This window comes from Channa argus, chromosome 11, assembly GCF_033026475.1.
Source record: "Channa argus isolate prfri chromosome 11, Channa argus male v1.0, whole genome shotgun sequence".
NCBI classification, from domain to species: Eukaryota; Metazoa; Chordata; class Actinopteri; order Anabantiformes; family Channidae; genus Channa; species Channa argus.
Window position 1 is genome coordinate 4,925,796 of NC_090207.1, and position 21,056 is coordinate 4,946,851.

Sequence of the window (21,056 nt, forward strand, 5' to 3'; positions counted from 1 at the left end):
ATCAAATCCTTTTTTTTAATCAAAACATTTCCAACAGTGTATTATTCCACCGATGCGGAGTAAATTAATTGTTTGTTCCACTTAATTTAGGCAGCATGGATGATTTTGAGTGTTTCATTTAAATGTTTCAGACTTTAATCTACACACAAACTCAGAGTCAGTTCTTTAAGCACCATTTTTGTCGGGGTAAAATGAGGATAGGGCGAGTTCTTTTTCACACTTCATTGCAGTCTATTCTTAAATTAGGCTGCTTTCTTACTAGAGGCCTACATCTCTGAAGAAATAAGGCAGGAATGCTGCTGCAGCTCCACATCCTCTGCAGACAGGGAATAGTAATGTTGAGAGAGAGCGTAAGCTGAAAATCATTCCGTTTGAAACACCCACTCATGACATGCTCTTGAGTACAGCTTTCTCCATATTCCATACCCCCCCCCCCCTTACAACACCAATTGGTAGTCATCAGTGTGCTGCTTAGCTGTGAAGAGATGGGGAGAGAAGGAGCGGTTTCATCAAAATAGCCATGGCGATTGCTGCTGTTATGTCTGAACCACCTTTTTGATGGAAGCGTGTGCTTCATCAGAATTTCCACCCACATCCGTTTTTCGCGGATTATCTTCCATGCTGCAATGTTGGCAAGTTCTAACTCTCCCGTTTACAAAAGAGTACAGCCTAACCAAGTGGTAGAGCTTGAAGAATGTGATGACACGAGGTAGGCACTGAGCCTCAGGATTACTGGCTTGCTCCATCACTCTCTCTCTGTCTCTCGCTTGCTCACTTTTAAGTATGTGAACTTTAAATACGGAGTATTCCTCTGCCTTTAAACAAATTAGCTGAGGGGAGAGAGCAGAGGGAGAAAGGCAGAGGGTGTAAATAGACACTGCTGCAATGCAGGGGAGGCAGTGACAGAATTGCAGCCTAAATATAATGTCCTAATTCTCTCTCTGTACTGTAAGTTCGCACTTGTGGTGCATTTCAGGAAATGGCTGAGCTAGCTAATTGGAAGAGAAGGAAGACTTTTGAGTGGCGTTTAAGAGACCTACTTTAGTCCTTGAAAGACAGGGGAGTCTTCTTACAACAACACACTCAGTGTAAACAACAAAATCGAAAAACCTTGGTGATCTTGTTTCTTGTTTACCATTGGTGATCTTGTTTACCACATCCAAATCTGAAATGCAGATGATTCCTAAAGCCTCTAAAGGCAGAAACAATGATGCTATTTGATAAATTTTATAAGTGTAGACCTATAAAAATGAGTTTATTAGATTGGAGTTTAGTGATGAATAAGTGAAGTCTTGCCATGCACTGGTTACCTTGGTGGTGTACTTGACCCCCTAAGAAGTCCCACTAACTTATAGTTGTGTAATATGTTGGTAACCTTCTCAGCTGCGTAATGATTCTCCATCAGCATGAATACTGTGTTTTATATATTTTATTAATTCTTCCCAACAGTGTGATTGCCAGTTTCTTTTACAGAGGCAATGATTAAGTGAGATTAAGAGATGTAGAGATAGAAAGAGCAGGGGCCAGTGGGGAAAGCAGCCCATTATTAGAGCTCTCTTCTGACAGAGATTAATGAGGCTAGTTGTATTATCTGGGCCACAGAGATGGAGCCTCTAGACCACAGCACATAACATGAGGACAAAAAGCACTGCAGACTGACTGGGTTTAACACAATGGTGAAATGTGGACTAACCTTTGATGTCTAGCTTTATGTGTCCGCCCAGGTTTCTCAAATGATATGTGTCTTTTGTATCTGTCTTGTGAATGTGTGTGTCCTAAATGTGTTTTGCACCCTCACATTCCTCATTTCAAAATGTTGGGTATAACCTTATTTCTCTCCTCTTTCCTTACTTCAGCCAGAGAACCTGCTCCTGGCAAGCAAATGTAAGAACGCCGCAGTGAAACTGGCTGACTTTGGCTTGGCCATCGAGGTGCAGGGGGATCAGCAGGCCTGGTTTGGTATGTTCTGTACAGCACATACAGGATTCAATCACGAGTATTTATCTAAAGCCCTGGGAGGACCAGTGTTGATCTGGTACCATTATTGGTCATGCATTTATCTTCCTTATCCCCTTTCCATCATGATCATCACACTGTTATTTTGTCAGTAATGGAATAAAAAATCAACAACAAAACGCAAACCGTTAATGGGGGAAACTTGTCAGAGTCAGAATATCACTGTTCCATCTCAGCTGGAGTTCCTCTAAAAACAGCGGTACCTATCAGTGGAGGCATCTGTGGCTTTCCTCAAATAAAAGATTTGCCAATTCATTCCTAATGTCTTGAAGATCTCAGACCAGTGTGAGTGACTTGGTCAGAGCTTACTAAAGATTATCTTGCTTTCTACACAAGGTGATTCAAGGTAGTAGCTACGCACCTGCTGCCCTGATCCTATCAATCAATTGTCTGGGCATGTGTTTTGACTGCAGGATTTGCTGGCACACCGGGGTATTTGTCCCCAGAAGTATTGAGGAAGGAAGCATATGGCAAACCTGTGGACATCTGGGCCTGTGGTGAGTAGCACACTCATTCACTTAATGCACATATGGCATTTGCTAGATAACTATACACAAAAGCAGCAACACCCTGAAGCACATTTTCAATCATGTTGTGCATTTTGTGTGTGCGCGTGTGTGTGTGTGTGTGCGCCCGCCCGTATGTGTTTTTGTGTATGTCTCAGGGGTGATCCTCTACATCCTGCTGGTGGGTTACCCTCCTTTCTGGGACGAGGACCAGCACAAGTTGTACCAGCAGATCAAGGCTGGAGCTTATGATGTGAGTCTCCTCACCTCTCTTCTCTCTCAATTCTTCCCTCTTGCTGTAACACCCTCCCCTCTCCTCCCACTGCCCTCATTCCTTTTTGGCAGCCGTTACGTAACTCGGTCACCTCATTCATATTTCAGGGGGTGCAAGAGAGAGAGCCTCACCTTAGATCACATTTAACTCCATGCCGAATAGATAGAGGCTGACTGCCTCTCTGGCAGTGATTCTAGGCTCATAGGGCACAGACCTCAACATTTATGCTTAAGCACAACAGGACCTGATGGGTTTAGACTTTCTTAACAAATATTTCCGGAGCTGTACTTGGACTGGCCTTCTGATATTGTTTCCCACAGGGGGAACAATGGGTAAAATGCAGAAAATATAAGTACTAGCAGCATCCTGGGTTCACATCTGCTTTTTTATTTGCTTCTTACCACTTTCTCTCTCTAGCCATTGTATCTGTATTTACTGTAAAGCTACTCAACAGAGACAAACTTAATTTTACACTCAATATGAGAGAAACTACAAATTCCAAAAGCCAATGTGAGAATCAGGTGAGAGTCATATGCAGTTACATTTCTCTGGAAATGCTTGGATCTGTGTCCAGCTGCAGCGCAAAAAGGCAACACATAAGTGTGAGACATTGAGCAGGGACATAATGTGGGTCTTTTGCAGATCTTTGAGGTTGTTGTCCAAAAACAATAGATAACTCATCAGCCAGCCACACATCTCAAAGTAATTCCAGTGTCTGCCTGATGTATTTTTAATCATGTTTGGACAAGAATAGATTTACTGTATACAGCAAAGATTCCTAAAATAATCCAGGTTGCAGACTGACATATACTAAACATGAGTATATTATTGTTGGTTTTAGTGTGTTTATGGGGTTTGCCAGACAGACAATACATAAGCCAGACCAGCTGTAACTGCTATGAGAAACTTGTGGACTTTATCCCCCATCTATAGAAGGGAATTAGTCTGTTACACACGCAGCCTAAATGAAAGAAGATGTTAAACACTGGTCTGTGTGTGTATGTTTGTGGGAGGCAAAGACTAGGAGCACATATACATAGTAAGTGCAGTCTTATTTTGATGCTTTAAGCCCTACATGATCACACAGAGATCCATGCTGTGTTTTTAAAGAAGAAACACATTAGCAGAGTTGCACCATCAACAAATAACAAAGTTCCCCTGAGCTTGGTTTTTGTTCTGTAGATAATCAGTATTGTGTGGATTTTAGCCATTTGAAGGTCCAATTCAGTATTTAACATCTCATTTACATCAATGACTGTAATAGGTACTGCGTGGTCTTTTTACAAATATATCAAAAGAAAGATGGACAGGTTTTGTAAAAGTAACAACAGTTAAACCTTTTGGGATTCTGTGATTTAAGAATTTTGAAATTGGTTGTGTGAACGCTTTGGATACGTTGTCCTCAGAGCAGCATCAAACAGTTATTTTTGTTGATTAATCTACTCATTATTTTCTGAAGAATGCATTCGTTTTTTAACACTGTAAAAGAGTGAACAAACGGGTATGTCAGTGTCTTATAGAACCACATGTAATCTTCAAGCTCATGGGCGCTGGAAATAAATAACGGATTATTAAACTGTTTGCATCATAAGGTAATCATTTCAACTCTACAACGTCTATTAAGACATATGGTTGTGTTTGTTGCTTTAGTTTCCTTCCCCAGAGTGGGACACAGTCACCCCAGAGGCCAAAAACCTGATCAACCAGATGTTGACCATCAACCCAGCCAAGAGGATCACTGCTCAGGAGGCCCTCAAACACCCATGGGTCTGCGTAAGTGTCCCCTGCACGCCTGTAAATGATAGCAAAGTCAGATAAGCAAGTGGTCAGATAATCCAGAATTTCTTCTTGTCTTTGTCTTCTTCCTTTTCTGAAATCCCTCTCTATTTGTTATCCCCTGCCTCCCCTCCTCCTGCTCCTCCTTTGCTTCTTACCCCTGCCAGCAACGATCCACGGTGGCGTCTATGATGCACAGACAGGAGACTGTGGAGTGCCTGAAGAAATTCAATGCCAGGAGGAAACTCAAGGTCTGTTTGCAAGCTCACGCCCTCACACATATTCCTCCTCTGCTTACCCCTTGTGCACTCAATTATATTTTTTATTTTTTTACATTATTACATTTAGTTTTGTGTGGTATTTGCACTTCCTTTTCATAATATTTTTGATCTATGATAGAAGATAAATCTAAGTTTTTTTTAATAGTAATAAATACTTATTCTCCTTACTCTGGTGCAGATGTTATTTATCAAGAGACAGTCAAAAGATCCTACATTTATAGTGTCCTTCTGCACTGATTTATTACTGTTGTGGATACAACAGCTTAGCCATTGGAGCATGCTACTATTACCCTGCTGCTTTTGGCCAAGCTTAAATACCAGCACATGGGAAACTGGAAGCAGAAACACAGGTGGCTGCAGGCAAATGTTGGACCATTCAGCCAAAATGCCATCAGCATGAACAAGTTGTCTCCAGCTTTTGTCCTTTATAAAGCAGTGAACACTGCACAAGAACAAAAACAAGGAAAATGTACGATCATTTTTATTCTTTCACATTGACAAGATTCTTTAGTATGTTCATCTTTAAGGCTTACACTGTAATTTTCCAGTGTTGCTGCTGGTGTTGCTGCTGTTCAGTAGCAATCCCCTTGTGTCACATATGTGATTTGTGCTATTGAGCTAGATAAAAATATAACATGAATAAATAAAAAATGTTCATTGACGTGTACGCTAAGCAGTCAGCACAGGCAAGGACCAGTTAATTCACTATATTCAGATGAAAACGTACCTGTCACTGCCAGCATTGTTCTACGAATTTGAATCCTACTTTATTTCACATGCAAATTAAAAAAAAATAGCTCCAAGCTAATTTGCTGACTCAGTTTGCAGTCACACCACATTTTTAAGCGAATTTGTCCTCTCTCTACCTCAGAGTGGTCCTGTTGCTGAAGCTTTATTATCAAATTAATTGAGAGGAGAACAGGTCTCAGTATATTACACATGTACAGCAGTGCTTAATATTTGTAAATGCTTGGAAATTGTCTCTGTTTCTGCATAAATATGACCAGAACGGGATTTAATTTTCACACAAGCTCTTGATAAAGGGAACTCAAATATACACAAAAAAAATACATTTGCTGCTTCACATATTGTGGATTAATTTCCAGTCTTTAATATGAGGTACAGAGGTATTATAAGCTATTAGTTACTAAATGTTCTCCATTTGTACTTGATATGCGTGACAGATGACTGAGAGAGTCAAATTCTTCAGGGTCAGACTTTGATAGTGAAGATGAAGATTTTTGTTCTTTTAAGAAGGCAGCACCTCCCAGACTCACACCTGATGATTATTGCCCATTGATTGAAACACATGTCTCTAATTTCCCCTTCAAATGGAGTGATTTTCCTACCAGGCACAAATAAATTGAATCTTTCAAACTTTCAAGTATTAATGTCCTCAGTTGTTGAAGTTTCATCCAGGGTGAGTCTGGACTTTTTCAAAGAAATTTACTTTGAAATTTGCAAACATGGATATTTGATGCTACTATGCTACATCAGCCATTGACAGACAATGTTAAAATGGATGTTAAAAAAAAAAAATTGTTAAATAAATGTTTCTTTGTTTTCTTCTCAGGGGGCCATTCTTACCACCATGCTTGTTTCTCGAAATTTCTCTGGTGAGTGTTACCTGGATATAATTCCTGTGTCTTTCATTTATGTATATCTGTCATTCATATCTCTTAACCAGCATCACCTAATAAGTACATTAGTATAAGTATTAAATTGTTAAATGTAGACGTTGTTATCTGCAAGTTACCTTTGTATTAAAATGCTTAAGTATATGTTTGTTTAGTATAAACAAGTCTGTTGCAGGGAATGTGCCACCATGTTGGAGAATTCACTATGGCACTTACAAGTTATCCCAAAACCCGAATTATTCAATATAACTGCAGAGTATCTGAGCTGATCACATTCACTCTGTTTAGAGAATGAAAGGCACAATTAGTCTTTTACTTATGATAGTGTGTTCTGCCAAAATAGTGGCATGTACATTGTAAATACGGTAAACATTAAGCAACAGACCCATTTCTGACCATAGAAATACTGCATATTTTAGTGTTAACTGTCTAAAGTTTAAAGAGCATGCAAAAGCAAGAACTTCATCTTCATTTAATCTCAGTGCAACTTCAGTGTTTCCCTTGTCTTTATTCAAGTTTTCCCTTTTCTGTGGTAATGAAATGTGTGCAATCCAAAGCTTTAACCATCTTAAAAACAATGGATAACAAAACAGCTGTCAAATAAACATTCCAATATCAGTTACACTTTTTAAACTGTAAAACAATGCTTACGTGATGAGCATAGAATAATTATGATGACAACTGACTGTTTTCCTGTAGAGGGAAACATTTAAACATTTAAAACACTTTGGAAGAATGTAATGTAACAAATACATGCACGCACACATAATATTTTGTAAATAAGTCCAAAGTAGCTTAATAATTTTAGGTATTTTAGGTAAACAATAAAGGACACAATATGAAGTTTGTCAATTTGTGCACCAAGTTGCTTCTACACATACAACACAGTTTTCCTAATTTACCCATTTATGTGGCAAAAATCTTCTGCAAGTGACATTAGAAGCTTAATGTGTATATCTTCTCTAAATCTCAGAGTTACAAAGCAGGTAACTTAAAAGACAGGATAAAAAGTACAGTAACAACCAATAAAAAAGAGAACACAATACATAAACCCACTTAGTAAATGTTTTATTCGTAGATTATTAAACACACCTACTGTGTACGGAGGCCCAAAAGGAACACCAATAAATGGATAACTAGATCAATAAATGTAGAAGTAAGTACATGTAAAATTAATAAATAAGCATAATAATTACAGCCATTTGTCACTTTTGGGCTCCCATACAACTAAAGTACTTTAAAAGAAATTTTTGCTTTGCCATCATAGACTGTTTATTTCACACTGTGCTGAAGTACTGTAGTAAAATGTGGGGAAACGCTGAATTTGATCAGCAAGCTGTGTATGTGTTTGTGTCTGTGGATTTGTCTTTGTCTATATTTCAGTGCCAGGTGACACTTTTTTGAAGGTTTGAGTGTTATTTGAAATTGCTGCTATAATGTAACGTAGATAATATTACATGATGTACATCTTTTCTACATCAGAGACATTTGCACATATGGCTTTCCTTAGTCAAAAATGTATCTTCTTGCCTTATTTATTGCAGCTATATTATGTTACTGTAGGTCCCCCGCCACAAAATCTAGTATTTCTCAACAAGCAATTCATCAGTTTCTCTGGCATTTTCCAGCCATGTTGTGGTCAGTGAAATTAGCCATTGCCGTTCACCTTTTAAAAAGGTGTCAGTAATGGCGTCAAAGAACCTCTAAGCCCAGTCGACCCTGGAGAAGCCAGTTTGTAAAGTTCATGCTAGTGACTGACATTCAGCTTTGAAAGTGATTCCGTTAAGGGAGGAGTTCTTGAATATGACAAGAATTAAACTTTAATAAATCCCACCACCAAGTCTATGTTCATGTACTGTGTGGGTGTGTGTGTGTGTTTGGTTCGCATATAAAGCCAACAATAATATATCTATGCATGCGTCTGAGTGACATTTGTGTGTGCGGGCATGTTGCTTCAGTAAACATGACTCACAGCAGACACTAGGACACTGTAAGACTTACAATGGGAACTGGTCTGAACATCCACTGATCAACTCAGCTGTTAGACTCCCACACACTGACCCGAGTGCGCGGCCCGGCTGTGTCACCACTCTCAAACACGCTTTTTCTCGCTCTTCTTCCTATTCTCAGGAAGCAGTACTCCATTATAAGTGCAAGGTCCTCAGGTGAATGAGTCAGAGGATGAGAAATAGCTAGAAAGTAAAAAAAAAAAAAAAAACAAGAGACTGTAAAAAATAGCTGTGCCACATTACATCATGGCAAAAGCCACCAGCAGTGCTTTATGCAATGGGCTTTATGCAATTGCTATTTTCTCATAATGTATTATGAATCATGTGTTATATGCACAGTTGTGTGTATCAGTGCTTCTCATTTTTGATGTAATGTCTTGTGATACCATGATATTATAAATATACATCTTAGGTTTAAATAAAGTTTTATGTCCTAGAATTCCATGCTAACTTCTGTGGACTCAGAAATCTGCTGACTGATTAAGGTTGTGAGCACTGCAAACTTTTACTAACATTGGCTGCGCCCTGTATTATCATCATCATCATCATGATCATCATCATCTTAACAATAATGCTATTTCAGGTATACATAGAGACAAAAGCATCAAAGTGTCTCATAGTATGAAAGATTTGTGTCTCTCTCTGATGTCTCTGTGCCGACCCTTCTGTCGGAGCAGCAGATTCAAATGTGACAGAAATTTGTGGCGAACTTAAATGATCTCACTTGAATACAAATGAATCCCTCTTCTCTAAGCTAACGAGCCCTGTTTGTCTCCGCCTTTCTGTGCCTCACCTTTTCTTTCTCTACCCCGCCCTGCCCACCTACTGTACCACCTTCTTTCGTCTTACCCTCTACTCTGAATGTCACTCCACCGTTTCTCCATCTTTACGCCCTGTTCCTCATTCACCTCTTTCTCTCCTTCCTTTTTTTTCCTCTTTGCCTTCTTATTTTCCTCTCTTCCTGTGTGACTGGGTATTGGACTCTTTTAACAGTTGGCAGCAGGCAGACCACCGCTCCAGCCTCAGTCACTGCGGCCGTGGCTGCAGCTGCTGCTGCCGCCGGCACCACCGCAGGGCTGGTGGAACAAGGTAGCATGGTGGCTCACCCAGGGCATGCCACCCCTCTCCCCCTTCTCTATCCCTGCTTTTAACTCTTTATTCTTCCTAGTCTTTTGTGCCCCCTCTCATTTTTCTATGCCTCCCCCTCTCCTTCCTTTGCATGGGAGCTCAGAGCATGATGGCTGACCACACTGCCAGTTACACTTCCCATTGATTCATCAGCATCACTAGTTGTGTTTCCATTTAACAATAAACATTAGAAAATTAAGTGTGAAACTAAGTGTGTCAGTGTATTTTTAAAAAGAGCTGGGTCAAAGCAAGTAAGTCGTTTTTAATTATAAAAACACTAATAATTAACAGAGAAGCAGTGTTAAGTGGTTTAATAGATTAGATTTTGTTTTAATCTAAGGAATCTATTACTTAATTGCTGTACATCTGCCGTAATGGTGCAAACATTGTGAAAGATGTAGTGAGAGTGACAGTGGGTATACATTTTCATAGAAAACATCTGTATAGTCATTATTAATGTGAATTAAATGAACTATGGAATATTAAATATATCCGCTTGCTCACCTATGTTGAAGCTCCACAATTAGAAAATAAGACAGCGATGGAAGCCCAACTACTACATCTGTCAGCTCCTGTCTGAGATGTGATAGGCTGGCTGCAGAGCCCATCACTGCTGTCACCATCACTGACCCACGTCCTTCCAGTCCCCTTTAGACACACCCACAGAGCATGGCCTGGGCCCTGCCAAATCCCTGTCCTGTCTCTTTGTTTTCTCTTCATCTCTTCTCTTTCTTCTTTTTCATCCCATCTCACCTCTGTGACATCACCACTGCATTTCACTTTCCCATATTTTGTCATTCCTAGCTCTTTGGCCACTGTTGTTTCTCCGGTCACCATTTACAGTTCACCCTCATCTATCCCACCTTTCCCACTTTCCTCCATAAATTCTTACCTTTCTTTTCTGCTCACTCCTCTGTCCCTCTGTCTTAGCGTTTCTCTGTCTGACAATGACAATGGAAAGTTCAGCCTCTTGTCACTTAAAGGATGGAACTGCCCGGGAGCTGTCGGAGAATGCTGCATGGGGCACTGAACTGGTGCATGCGCTGAGACATTGGTGGGGGATGGGGTGCATGGTGAACACTGTGGGCGTTGCAAGGCTGGGCTTGTTCTCAAACTGACTGCATATTTAATACATTTGGTGCTTGTTGTGAATGAAAACAGGTTGCGCAAACAGTCCAGTGGTCAAGTTAATGTGACATACGCACAGCAAAAACTCACTTTCAAACACCTCAAAAGCAAGCAGCAACCACCACACCATTAGTGTTAGGACACATCCAGTCAATTTGGCTTTTTGCATACTCATCTGACACAAAATAATTTGGTCAACCCCCCTGATCATCTTATTTCTGCCCTTCTGGTAAAACTTAAACATGTAATTCATGCTCAGCATTGTGCATGTTTTCATGCTGTACTTTGAACACCATAAATAAGGAGACCATAGTAGTGGCGTAATGGGACTGCACAGTCTCTCTCTGTCCCTCATTCTCCACTACGCTCCAATCAAATATTTACCGTGGGCTGCCACCCCCCAGTGAGCCTCATTCTGCCCACCGCTTTACTGGAGGCCTCACTCTGTGTTGGATGTTCATACACACAAAAACAATTAGCATCTACAAGACCTAACCCTGTCTTCACACAGGGACAGGATATATGTATCTTGTATCCAGGCCTTTGAAATGACAAATGGAAAGTTTTTTCTAGAGACACCTGAGTGGGTCAGAAGGCACCTTTTGGTTTGTGTATCGCTGAGTCCCCATGCCCATCCTTGCTTCGCTCTTTCAGTGGTGCATCTTGCGTGTTTTTAATAGGGTGGAAGTTTTTGTCATTGATATTTTTTTGTTTTAATCTCTTCCTCCTCTCTCTCCTTGCTTCATGTGTAATTTGTGGCAAGGTAAGGAGCACCCCTTGCTTCCTCACCTTCAGTGTGAATTAAGCTACCTTAATTCCTTTTTTTTTTTTTTTTAGGTGTCTGCAGAGATTTCATCTCCATCAATGGAATAAAAGGCATTTTTTTAAGCAAACTTCGGTACAGATTTTCCACAAGGTCCTGTTTGACAGAGTAATGGTGTCTGGAGGGATGACAGGGAGACGTCATTCTTCTTTACTCTTCCTCTCTGCTCTCCTTTCATATCCTCTCCTCCTCTGCAAAGCCATCCGAGAATATGAGAGAGTGAACTTGACATAATTCTGACCTCATTTCTTCTCCTCAGTAACAACTAGTCTTTGGAAGGACACTGAGGAAGTACAGCACAACAATAACCACATGCACATTCATGCCACTCACACTCACATCGCTCTGAATTATGTAGTGCTTCTTTATCACTTCCACAACTGCTGAATATGCAAGCCTAACTTCAGACATGAGATACCAATGAGGTGAGCGCATAAAAGGCTTCGGCAGCGCAAAAGGCAGCGTTTATATTTTTCTAATGCTGTATCTTCCTTGTATCATAGTCTCACTTCATAAGATATAGCTCAAAAAGTATTTTTTCTTTAAAAAGACTAGACCAGGACTCCAGTAGACTTTGAGCTTGCCTCCTTTTGACTGTTCACCTCGTTGTTCCCCCAATCACTGCCCAGTGGAAATTCTCATGGGATTCAGGCTTCTGTAGAAACTCCAGTGTACTGTAGATGGCTTGGAGCATATTTGGAAACGGAAGTGAGAAATTTAAAGAGGAGCTACTGTATGTCTCATGTTCACAGAGAGCGAGAGCAGAGAAGGAGACAAAAAGAAAGAGACGCAAAGAGAAAGAAAGCAAAAATTCCAGACTGCCAAAAATAGTGTTTTATGTAACGTGGCTGGCTACTGATGTGATTGCATCTGATTAGATATGAAATTCCACTCAGCCCCTTAAAAAGTCCCAGTAAGGATTATGTCTAAGAGAGTAAGAGAAAGAGAAGAGAAGTTTGGGACCTGGACTGGCAGGTGATTCTCAAAATAACTGTGCTGGTAATTCTGCTATAAAAGGGTTATTACGGTTCTTTCAGATAGGTTGTCTTCAGATGATCCAATATAAGGTTTATTGGCCCCAGTTGTAAAACAGTGCTTTCAGAGCACTGTATTACATTGACATATATACAACTATACTTAATGAACATATATTTAATACATTTTATGGCAAGGCCTTAATAATGTTTCCAAATAAAGGTGCAGGGTAAGTATTAGTAGTTTTTTTGAGAAGATCCAATCCAAAGAATTGGCATTGGTATAATCTGATCCTGAAATGTAGCTCCATTTTAACTTGTATATCCAATCAGAAAATTGGATTTGATAAACTTTGACCCTTTTTACCCTATAATTGGCAAATGACAGTGTGCAGTCATATTGAGGTAGCAGCTTCTCGTTTTTAGCCAGTACTGATGCTTCCCTTACTGGATACTATACTATTCTTACAGTAAATGTGGTAGTAAGTCATTTGTAAACTGTTGTCTGTAGCCGGTGTCTGTACAGAGCCACACTTCAACTGTTTGTACTGTAAAACAGGATACTTCACGCTGTACAACCACAAGATAACTGATAATGTTTCTGTAGCTCCAAAAATTCCAGTGGAGAGATACACCTGGGTGTAAATGTGAGGATGCCTCCACAATCCAAAGCAACAGAGATAATGTTAATCTGCAGAAAACGGGAATAAAACAACGAAACATATTACTTTCCGTATGCCTAAAGATTTCTCTTATTGATGGATGGAGCTCCATACTACCAACAAGTCTTCAAGTGCATATTTTGTGTCAACCTTTAAGTAGCAAAAACACAAACAAACCCATCTAGTCTTGTTCACATCTGATGTCCTGTCTGTGCACATCACCACAGATGCCAGTATCACCTAGAGAAATATTCTGGGGCTCCGGTGGGTGAACGTGCATCTATCTAATGCCACCTGGCTAAACCACCTGGCTATCCATGCTTTAGCAGCGTAGATTACTATCAAATGCCCTGTGGACTTTCTCCTGTCCAGTTTCCATAGTTGTATGGGATTATGGGTATTATGCTCATCCGTGGACTGTCTACATTATTGTTCCTCTCCTACCCTCTTTCCTAATTACCCCTCATTAGAGAGCAGACTGAAGACTAATCCCATACTAAGATCCCCACTGAGTTCTTTGAGGCTGGGCTTATTGTTGGCTTTAGGTGGCTGCAGTGCCAGGCAGCCATTTTTGTTTTGGCTTCCTCTCAGCCCTGAGGGGCTTCGGTGAAAGAACGGATGTGAAGCAATTAATGAATTTCACTGACTTCAACAACATCTTTGTATTGTGAAAAGAGAAATCATCACGTTCGAACCTTAGAGAAACCGGTCTATTTTTAAAACAGAAATAAAAAGGGTTGATGGATATTTAACTTTAGTCCACCATTATTATTTACTGTAACAGGTTATACGATCTCATTAAAGCCTTTCCATACTCTTAATTGACCTAACTAGCAAGTATAATGGTTTTCAAAGATCATATAGCTGATAAACAGTTGCTATTTTAAAAAGATATAGTATCTTGGCTGCACAGCATCACTGAAAAAAAACCCCACTAAACCCGCCTGAGGTTTTACTTTTGAGACTTTACACACCAGCTTGTTTTTAGAGACTAGAAATAGTAACTCGTTTGGACGCAGCTTTTTAGTTTTTTAGTGTCTGTTCAAGCAGCTGAACAAAGGCCCCACATGAGCTGAAATAAATCTTGAGTTGGCAAATTAAAGAAACCACAACTTCATTGGAAGTACAGTACATGCTGCTTTTGTAGGGGAAACAGATCAAGGCGGGTTGTACTGTATGACTAATGGCTAAATCAGTTGCTCGTGCAGTATCCGTTCTTTAGTAGTGGATTCTGGAGGCGGAAGAGAAACAAGGGCTGCAATTGTGAAACAAAGTTTAAGCGCTTTATTTAGAAAGGTGCTGACATGCCCTTTCAGCATAAGAGTGCCGAGTTATTATCTTGTGAAAAGGGACATTTTACCAGGCAAAGAGCACTTTCACAAAGTAAAAGGATTGATTTCTTTGTAGCCTATACTCCCTATGAAATATGTATCATGTAGAGAAGTACAATGAAATATAGCTTTTGTTGGAGTACTTCTCTGTTTCCTCTCATAGACTTTTTTTCTGTGCTTGTCATTGCAGCAGCTAAGACCTTGCTCAATAAAAAGGCAGATGTTAAGGTAAGGGTCACCAATTTCTTCTTCTCTGTTCATCTCACATCTGGATTCTCTCTGATTTTATTATGTAGAGCTAGAGACTCTACCTCCTCTTCTTCCTCTTCTTCCTCTTCTCTGCCTTTTTTCTCAGCTCCACTACTAGTTTATGTCCTGATCTGGCCTGTCTAAGCTATGTGTGTAGCTCACTCCTGTTAACTGCTGAATGTGTTTCCCTGTCATTCATTCTGTGTCTCATGCTGTGGCATTATTTGCCCTTAATACCAGTGGAGATTGTGGTCTTGTGTCCATATTGAGGCTGCTGGATCTTTCTGTCGAGCATTGCACACCGTTTTGGGTGTGTACAGTAAATACTTTCACGAATATTTTGTGAAAGAAACACAGCCTTACTTGCAAGTGCTCAAGCCTCAAGTAGCACATCCTTTGATTTGGCATTATTCAAATTGTCGCCACCTCTCCATCTCATTACTAAATGTAACCATCTGTCAGCCCTCCACATTCGTTTCTCCATCACTTCCTCTGCCCTCTCATCCCTCCATTCCTGCCTCTTTCCTCCTCTATCAGTGCTTCCTTTTCCCGCTCACCCCATCTGGTTTTTAACCCCACATTCCTGTTCATCCTTTAATGAAGATCTCTCACCATCCCACGCTTGCGCATACACATGCTACAGCGACACATCCCACACACAGCTTCCATTAATGCGTCTGTATGTGTGCAAGCGCACATGCAAGTTAGAGTGCGACGAAGCGTGGAACATTGTGTACATGCAAACGGATGCTTGCTTCCCAGCGTTTTACTTTATGTTTGGTTGAGCTTTTCGCACATGCATGTGGACACAGAGTAAAAGTGTGTGTTATTGTGTGTGATTATATCACATTTTGTTGGTTTGAGAAGAGAATGAAAGCGTAAACTGGAGTGTGAGCATGCCTGCATATACAGTAGTGTGTGCGTAAGCGTGGGTGTCCACATGTGTGGCTCACTTAAGTGCAGCAGTGTGTGTGTGTGTGTGTGTGTGTGTGTGTAGGTGTGTGTGTGTGTGTGTGTGTGTGTGTGTGTGTGTGTGTGTGTGTGTGTGTGTGTGTGTGTGTGTGTGTGTGCGTGCCTGCAAACAGCCCCCCCTCCCCTTCCTCTGTGCTCAGTCAGTTCAGTAGGGAATGTGACTCCGGTTCCAGGAATAGCTGCCAGTCTGGACCCTGGAAACTCAGACGACAGAAATAGACGCTTACTTCCACTGCAGCGCACTCATCGCCTAGCAACAGGCTCCCCACACACTTGCCCCAAACCGTTTCTAAAGGCATCTTCTTCATTTGCTGCCACCCCTGCTCTCCTCCTTCTCCCCCTCTTCTCCCCACATGCCTTTTTGTTCGTGGGGCGACTCCTAGCCACTCATCCCATCCTTTTCTCCCGCCAGTTCATTAAAGCATAAAGGCACCTGACGATTTTCAGCTGTAGCACCTGTTCTCTCTGGCACCAACTATCAACCCCCTTGTGCTGCCAGCTACTGCCAATAAAACCTACTTCATTCAGATTTTTTTCAGTTTTCTTACACTGATCTGATTCTTTTTTTTTCCCTAAAAGTTCTTACACGTTGCATTCTTATACGTCAATGTGATGGTTACACAAAATGATAATCTGCTACAAAGTGATTGAATTAGATTTGTTCTGAATTCACAAGACTTTAAAATACAGCACAGGAGGTTTCCAGTGCTTTCTTTGCTCTTGTTCGTTTCGAGTGTTTACACATACAGTAAGTCCACAGATCCCTGTGCGTATAAGTTATTGATGTATAAATGCAACATGCATCAACTTAAGTATTGAGTCAACCACGATTTAAAATTTAGAATGACTTTTGGGAGGATGCTTCAGTATTCTGACATAATGAATTTTGCATTTTATTGTTTTGCTGATTTATTATGCCTCCATCTTGCTCCTTGTTGCCCCAAATGCTCTTTATCTCTTGACATTGGGTCACAGTTTTCCCTTCTCAACAAGTCTCCTGTGATCTGCTGATGACTTCCACTTAAACCACTGCTCTTTTTTTTCACATGCTGTCATCTTCCTGCTTTTGCAGTAACTTAAAACAGTTCATCTGTTTTGCACCATCTGCCTGGAAAAAGACTCCTCTTGCTCTTATTAAAGATTGAATCTATGTTGCCTATAAAGTTTATAAATGTTATTTTAGAGAATTTCTCTCTTGTTCTTTGTACCAGCACATTCACTTTTTGTCATTGGTTACTTTATCCCCACCTTCTTCTACCATCCATCCATCTGTTGATAAATCCATCCATCCATCCACCCCATCGCCTGAGGACAGAAACGCAAGTCCAGCTCCACTGTGCAGTATATGGTGAGCATGCAATTTATGCATTTGCCCCGTCACTCCTTTTTTCGCACTCTTTCTCCACTCCACTCTTTTCTCAACTCTTGTATTTGCTTTATCCACTTTCCTTTTAACGTAACTCTGTTTCATAGGTGAAGTTGAGGTTCCCTCAGTTCACTAAAGTGTCAGCCTATGGCACAATGGAGCCTAATTTTTGTATTTAAACACCACTCATGTAGGCAGGAAATCATGCTTTAGTGCACAAGAAGTGATTCATTTACCATGTAGTGCGCATATGCACAACAGCAGCACCGTGTCAAAAACTTAGTGGTTAACATGAGCAGCGAGCAAGAGATACTGTAAGAAAGTCATGCTCGATTGACAGGAAATGCCAGTCAGAATTGGCCCTTGCACAGCGCACCGCCACAAGAGTAACCCTGACATTTCCCTGAAAACATAATGGAAGCAGGATGTTTTAGTTCAGAATTACTCCAGGGATGCTGCTCCAGATCTGTCAGGGACACCCTTTTTTAGAATCAAGGCGGTGCTTGTGCTTGTAGTTTTTGATACAGAGCTCTTCGATGATACTTAAAAATAAAAAGTAGATGTAGCAGTACTTTATGGGCAGGTGGGAGCATGCTTGTACTCGTTACTGGGACCACTTCTATGCACTGAATACAACACTTTTGAACCACGATTTACATAAGTACAGTCATGGATAGTATTTCGATTTGGCTTTTGATTTTTGATTCAACAGAATATTTTCAGTATTACAACAAATAAAAACACAAGCTCACAAGTGTTTCAAGTATTTCAAACAGTTTCCTGTAATTAGTTTCACGTCCTTAATTTTATACTCACTCATTTAGCCTGTTTCAGTTGGTGAAAAGCGTTGTTCGGTTTGGCCTTTGTTGTTTTATTTTGAAATTTCTTTAGAATCACAAATTAAAAACTTCATTTTTTTGTTTTAATTCTTTTTAGCAGGTTCAATTTATTCCAATGTGTATGCGAAGTTGTGGTCTTTTCTCCCCTGAGGAACCTAAATTTCCCTCTGCCTTAGCATGCTTCTTTTTTCCTACACAACCTACCATCTCTTCTGCCAACGTCCCTTCTTTACTCCCCCCCGTGCACTGGCCTCCTTTCCAACTTGTGGGTACTTTTACGCACATTTCTCCCTCTTTACATCCTTAAATGGTGTATTGTGAAAATGTTTAATCTCATCTTGACCTCTGACGTGCTCGTTGAGTTATAACCCCACAGTCGTCACCGGTGAACTTCAATAAAAGGACTGTCAAGGTGCCATTCATTTTAAACCTCATCTTCTCATGTTAAGGGTTTTGCTCACCTCAGGTGCAAGTGACACAAACTCTAGTAGCCTGAGTTGACAGCTGCAAACACACTTTGACCACATCGGCTCAGCAAGCTAATCGTTTACTTTGATGAGAAAAACATTTCCTGTTGCAACTTCGCCCCCATAGGCAGCAGAGTGAGGGCTGACAAGGCCTTTGGTTGGTCTAGTGTGTGCTTGAGTATGGGTGTTTGTTTGGCCACCGGTGTGTGAGTGTGTGTGTGTAATTACTTTATGTGACTATGTGAAATGCCCCATATGTCAGCTTTTTGTCACCTTGCACCAGCTTTTATTTTCGTGATGTGTTTATGCATTGTGTTATGTCTTTGCACTTGTGTATGCTGATGTGTGATCTCTCCTTGTTTCCTCTCCTCTCCTTTTCTCTCCTCCATTCCTCTCCTTTCTTGAGTAAGCCCAGGGGCTCACAGAACTCATATTACTGTAAAGATATTTATTTATTCACAGACCATAGCGCTGGACTGCGATGAAAGCAATGTATCAAAGACTTTCACCCTCTTTCTCCTAACAGTCGCACGACACGAAGAAATAATGGGTCACGACTTCACTTGACCTCTATCACTCACTAAGAATAGCTTAGATGTACAGTAATAGTGTTACATGATTACAATTTATAAAAAGGAAGATGACTTAAACTTAGGGTGAGTCACTTTAGTGATTCACTTCACATCCAGAACTCTGCATCACTTAGTAAATTAATCTTAATATTTTCTAAATAAGACTACAAATAATCTAATGTAGATTCAATGCAAACATCATTACGATTGAACTAAGCTATAAAGGACTGGCCGGACATTGATGTGTGGTCTTCAAAAGAGCATTTAATGGAGGTGTTTAAAGGTGATTCATTATGGTGCAGTTGAATCGGTGCAGGGTGAAATCCAAAGCAGCGGCAGTCACCAGCGACACTGTGATGATGACACATAGTGTCATCCACCCCCTTATGTCACCTCTCACAATTACAAATCAGTCTTGTAAATTAAAGTTTTAGGCAACTCTTTCAGCCCCTGCTGCTGCTGCTGCCGCCGCCTGCCCTCTACTGGGGACTCTACACTCAGACACCTGCACCTAAAGTCTCAGGGAAAGTTTATTTGTTATAAGCATCTCTGATGTTTATTCATTACACAGTGGCATCAGGGAGGCATCTGGTTTGGGCCCTAATTCATATGATGCCAACTACCCCTGAATATCCATCCAGGGTCACACAGAACTATCTTCAGATGCAAGAAGAACATGGGTCTGGAGTTATATGAAAAGACAGAAGAAACTGAATCCATGTAACTGTGTCTAGTTTTCCAAGAGAACTCAGAACAACCTACCTGTGTGCAGGCGTGGACCAGAGGAGAATTCTGCAGTTTTAAAGCAGAGAGTGGTCGCACCGAGTAGTGATTTGATTTCGATTGTTTTTCTGTTTTGTGCACTTTATATAAAGTTAACTGACCATAGATATTCACAAGATACTCATTGCGCTATTTTTGGGATCATTTTGTGATTTGTTCTAGGTAATTTAGGATTTGTGTTTTTGCTTCCTTTGATCCTTTCGTGTTATTTTTTGTTTGTTCATATCATTTTTTATCACCTAAATTGAGCCGGGTTAATTTGAAGAAAAAAAAACATACGGAGGCTCCTGTGCCTAGTTGATCCATTGATGAATCCATCCGTGACCACTTCACAATGATAAGCTCAGAATTGATTCTTACAAGGGAATTTACATATGAGCGCATACACACTTGTGCATGGACACACACTCCAACGTCTTCCTGTTGTTAACACTATTTGTTGTGTCTCCTTCCTTTCCTTTCCTCCTTTCCTGCACAGCCCCAGACAAACAGCACCAAAAACAGCATAGTCACCAGCCCCAAAGGAAACATCCCTTCACCTGCTCTGGTATTTACCTCTTAACCCCCCTTCACCTGTGTGTGTGTGTGTGTGTGTGTAGGTCTGTCAGACCCACCTCCCATCTGTCGCTCCTCATAACCCCTACCTTGACCCTGCCCCACTTCCTTACTCCATCACCTTATTCTATTTTTCCTTTCTGTCCATCTTGTCGGTTGTGGTTGATCTTACAATTGTGATGGCCACAGCAATTAGGAAGGTCTTAAACCCGCAGGTGGTGTAAGGAAACATTTTCCTGTGGCAGGTGGGCATGCTGTGTGACTTGTACTCGCGTTGATATTGTGCCGCTGTGTCATTTCTTTCTGTCACTGAGAGTTTTTCAAAGAGGAACAAGCAGCCAATGCCTGCTGGGACTGTCAGTGCAATTTACCCCCTCCTTACTATATATGCCTTGGTAGAGAAATGGCTCCCTATCATGTGAGCAGAGTCCAAAGGTCTGCAGATTGTCCTCCTAGCCTAAAAGCCCACCAGCTGATTTCAGAGGCACATTCCTCCTCTTTCTGTTGATGGATGTGAAAATTTGTGAAATCTGCTGGAAACAAAATCTGCATGCTGTTGGCCTTGTGTGTCACAAACTACTTTTGTAGAAGGTACCTGTGAGCGTTTACACCTCAGAGGATAGTTCAGAAGAGTGAGAAGGAATACTTACTCAGCATCAGGCCTCCGGGGGAGATTTCAAAGCTATTTGTGCTCATTGAGCATTTTCT

At 40.8% G+C, this 21,056-nt stretch overlaps 1 protein-coding gene across 50 annotated transcripts in view; it reads left to right on the top strand.

The window, feature by feature from the left end:
- Positions 1-21,056, top strand: part of camk2b1 (calcium/calmodulin-dependent protein kinase (CaM kinase) II beta 1) — a 70,625-nt gene that overhangs the window by 32,031 nt on the left and 17,538 nt on the right. For 8 of the 50 annotated variants that reach the window (XM_067519749.1, XM_067519753.1, XM_067519748.1 and 5 more), the window contains 10 exons: positions 1,857-1,959; positions 2,430-2,513; positions 2,681-2,775; positions 4,447-4,569; positions 4,740-4,823; positions 6,427-6,469; positions 9,493-9,588; positions 14,736-14,773; positions 17,082-17,114; positions 20,272-20,340. In XM_067519749.1, coding sequence (XP_067375850.1) covers positions 1,857-1,959; positions 2,430-2,513; positions 2,681-2,775; positions 4,447-4,569; positions 4,740-4,823; positions 6,427-6,469; positions 9,493-9,588; positions 14,736-14,773; positions 17,082-17,114; positions 20,272-20,340 — 768 coding nt within the window. The remainder of the gene's footprint in view (positions 1-1,856; positions 1,960-2,429; positions 2,514-2,680; positions 2,776-4,446; positions 4,570-4,739; positions 4,824-6,426; positions 6,470-9,492; positions 9,589-14,735; positions 14,774-17,081; positions 17,115-20,271; positions 20,341-21,056) is intronic. The other 42 variants (XM_067519767.1, XM_067519766.1, XM_067519771.1 and 39 more) reach the window with 15 other exon arrangements.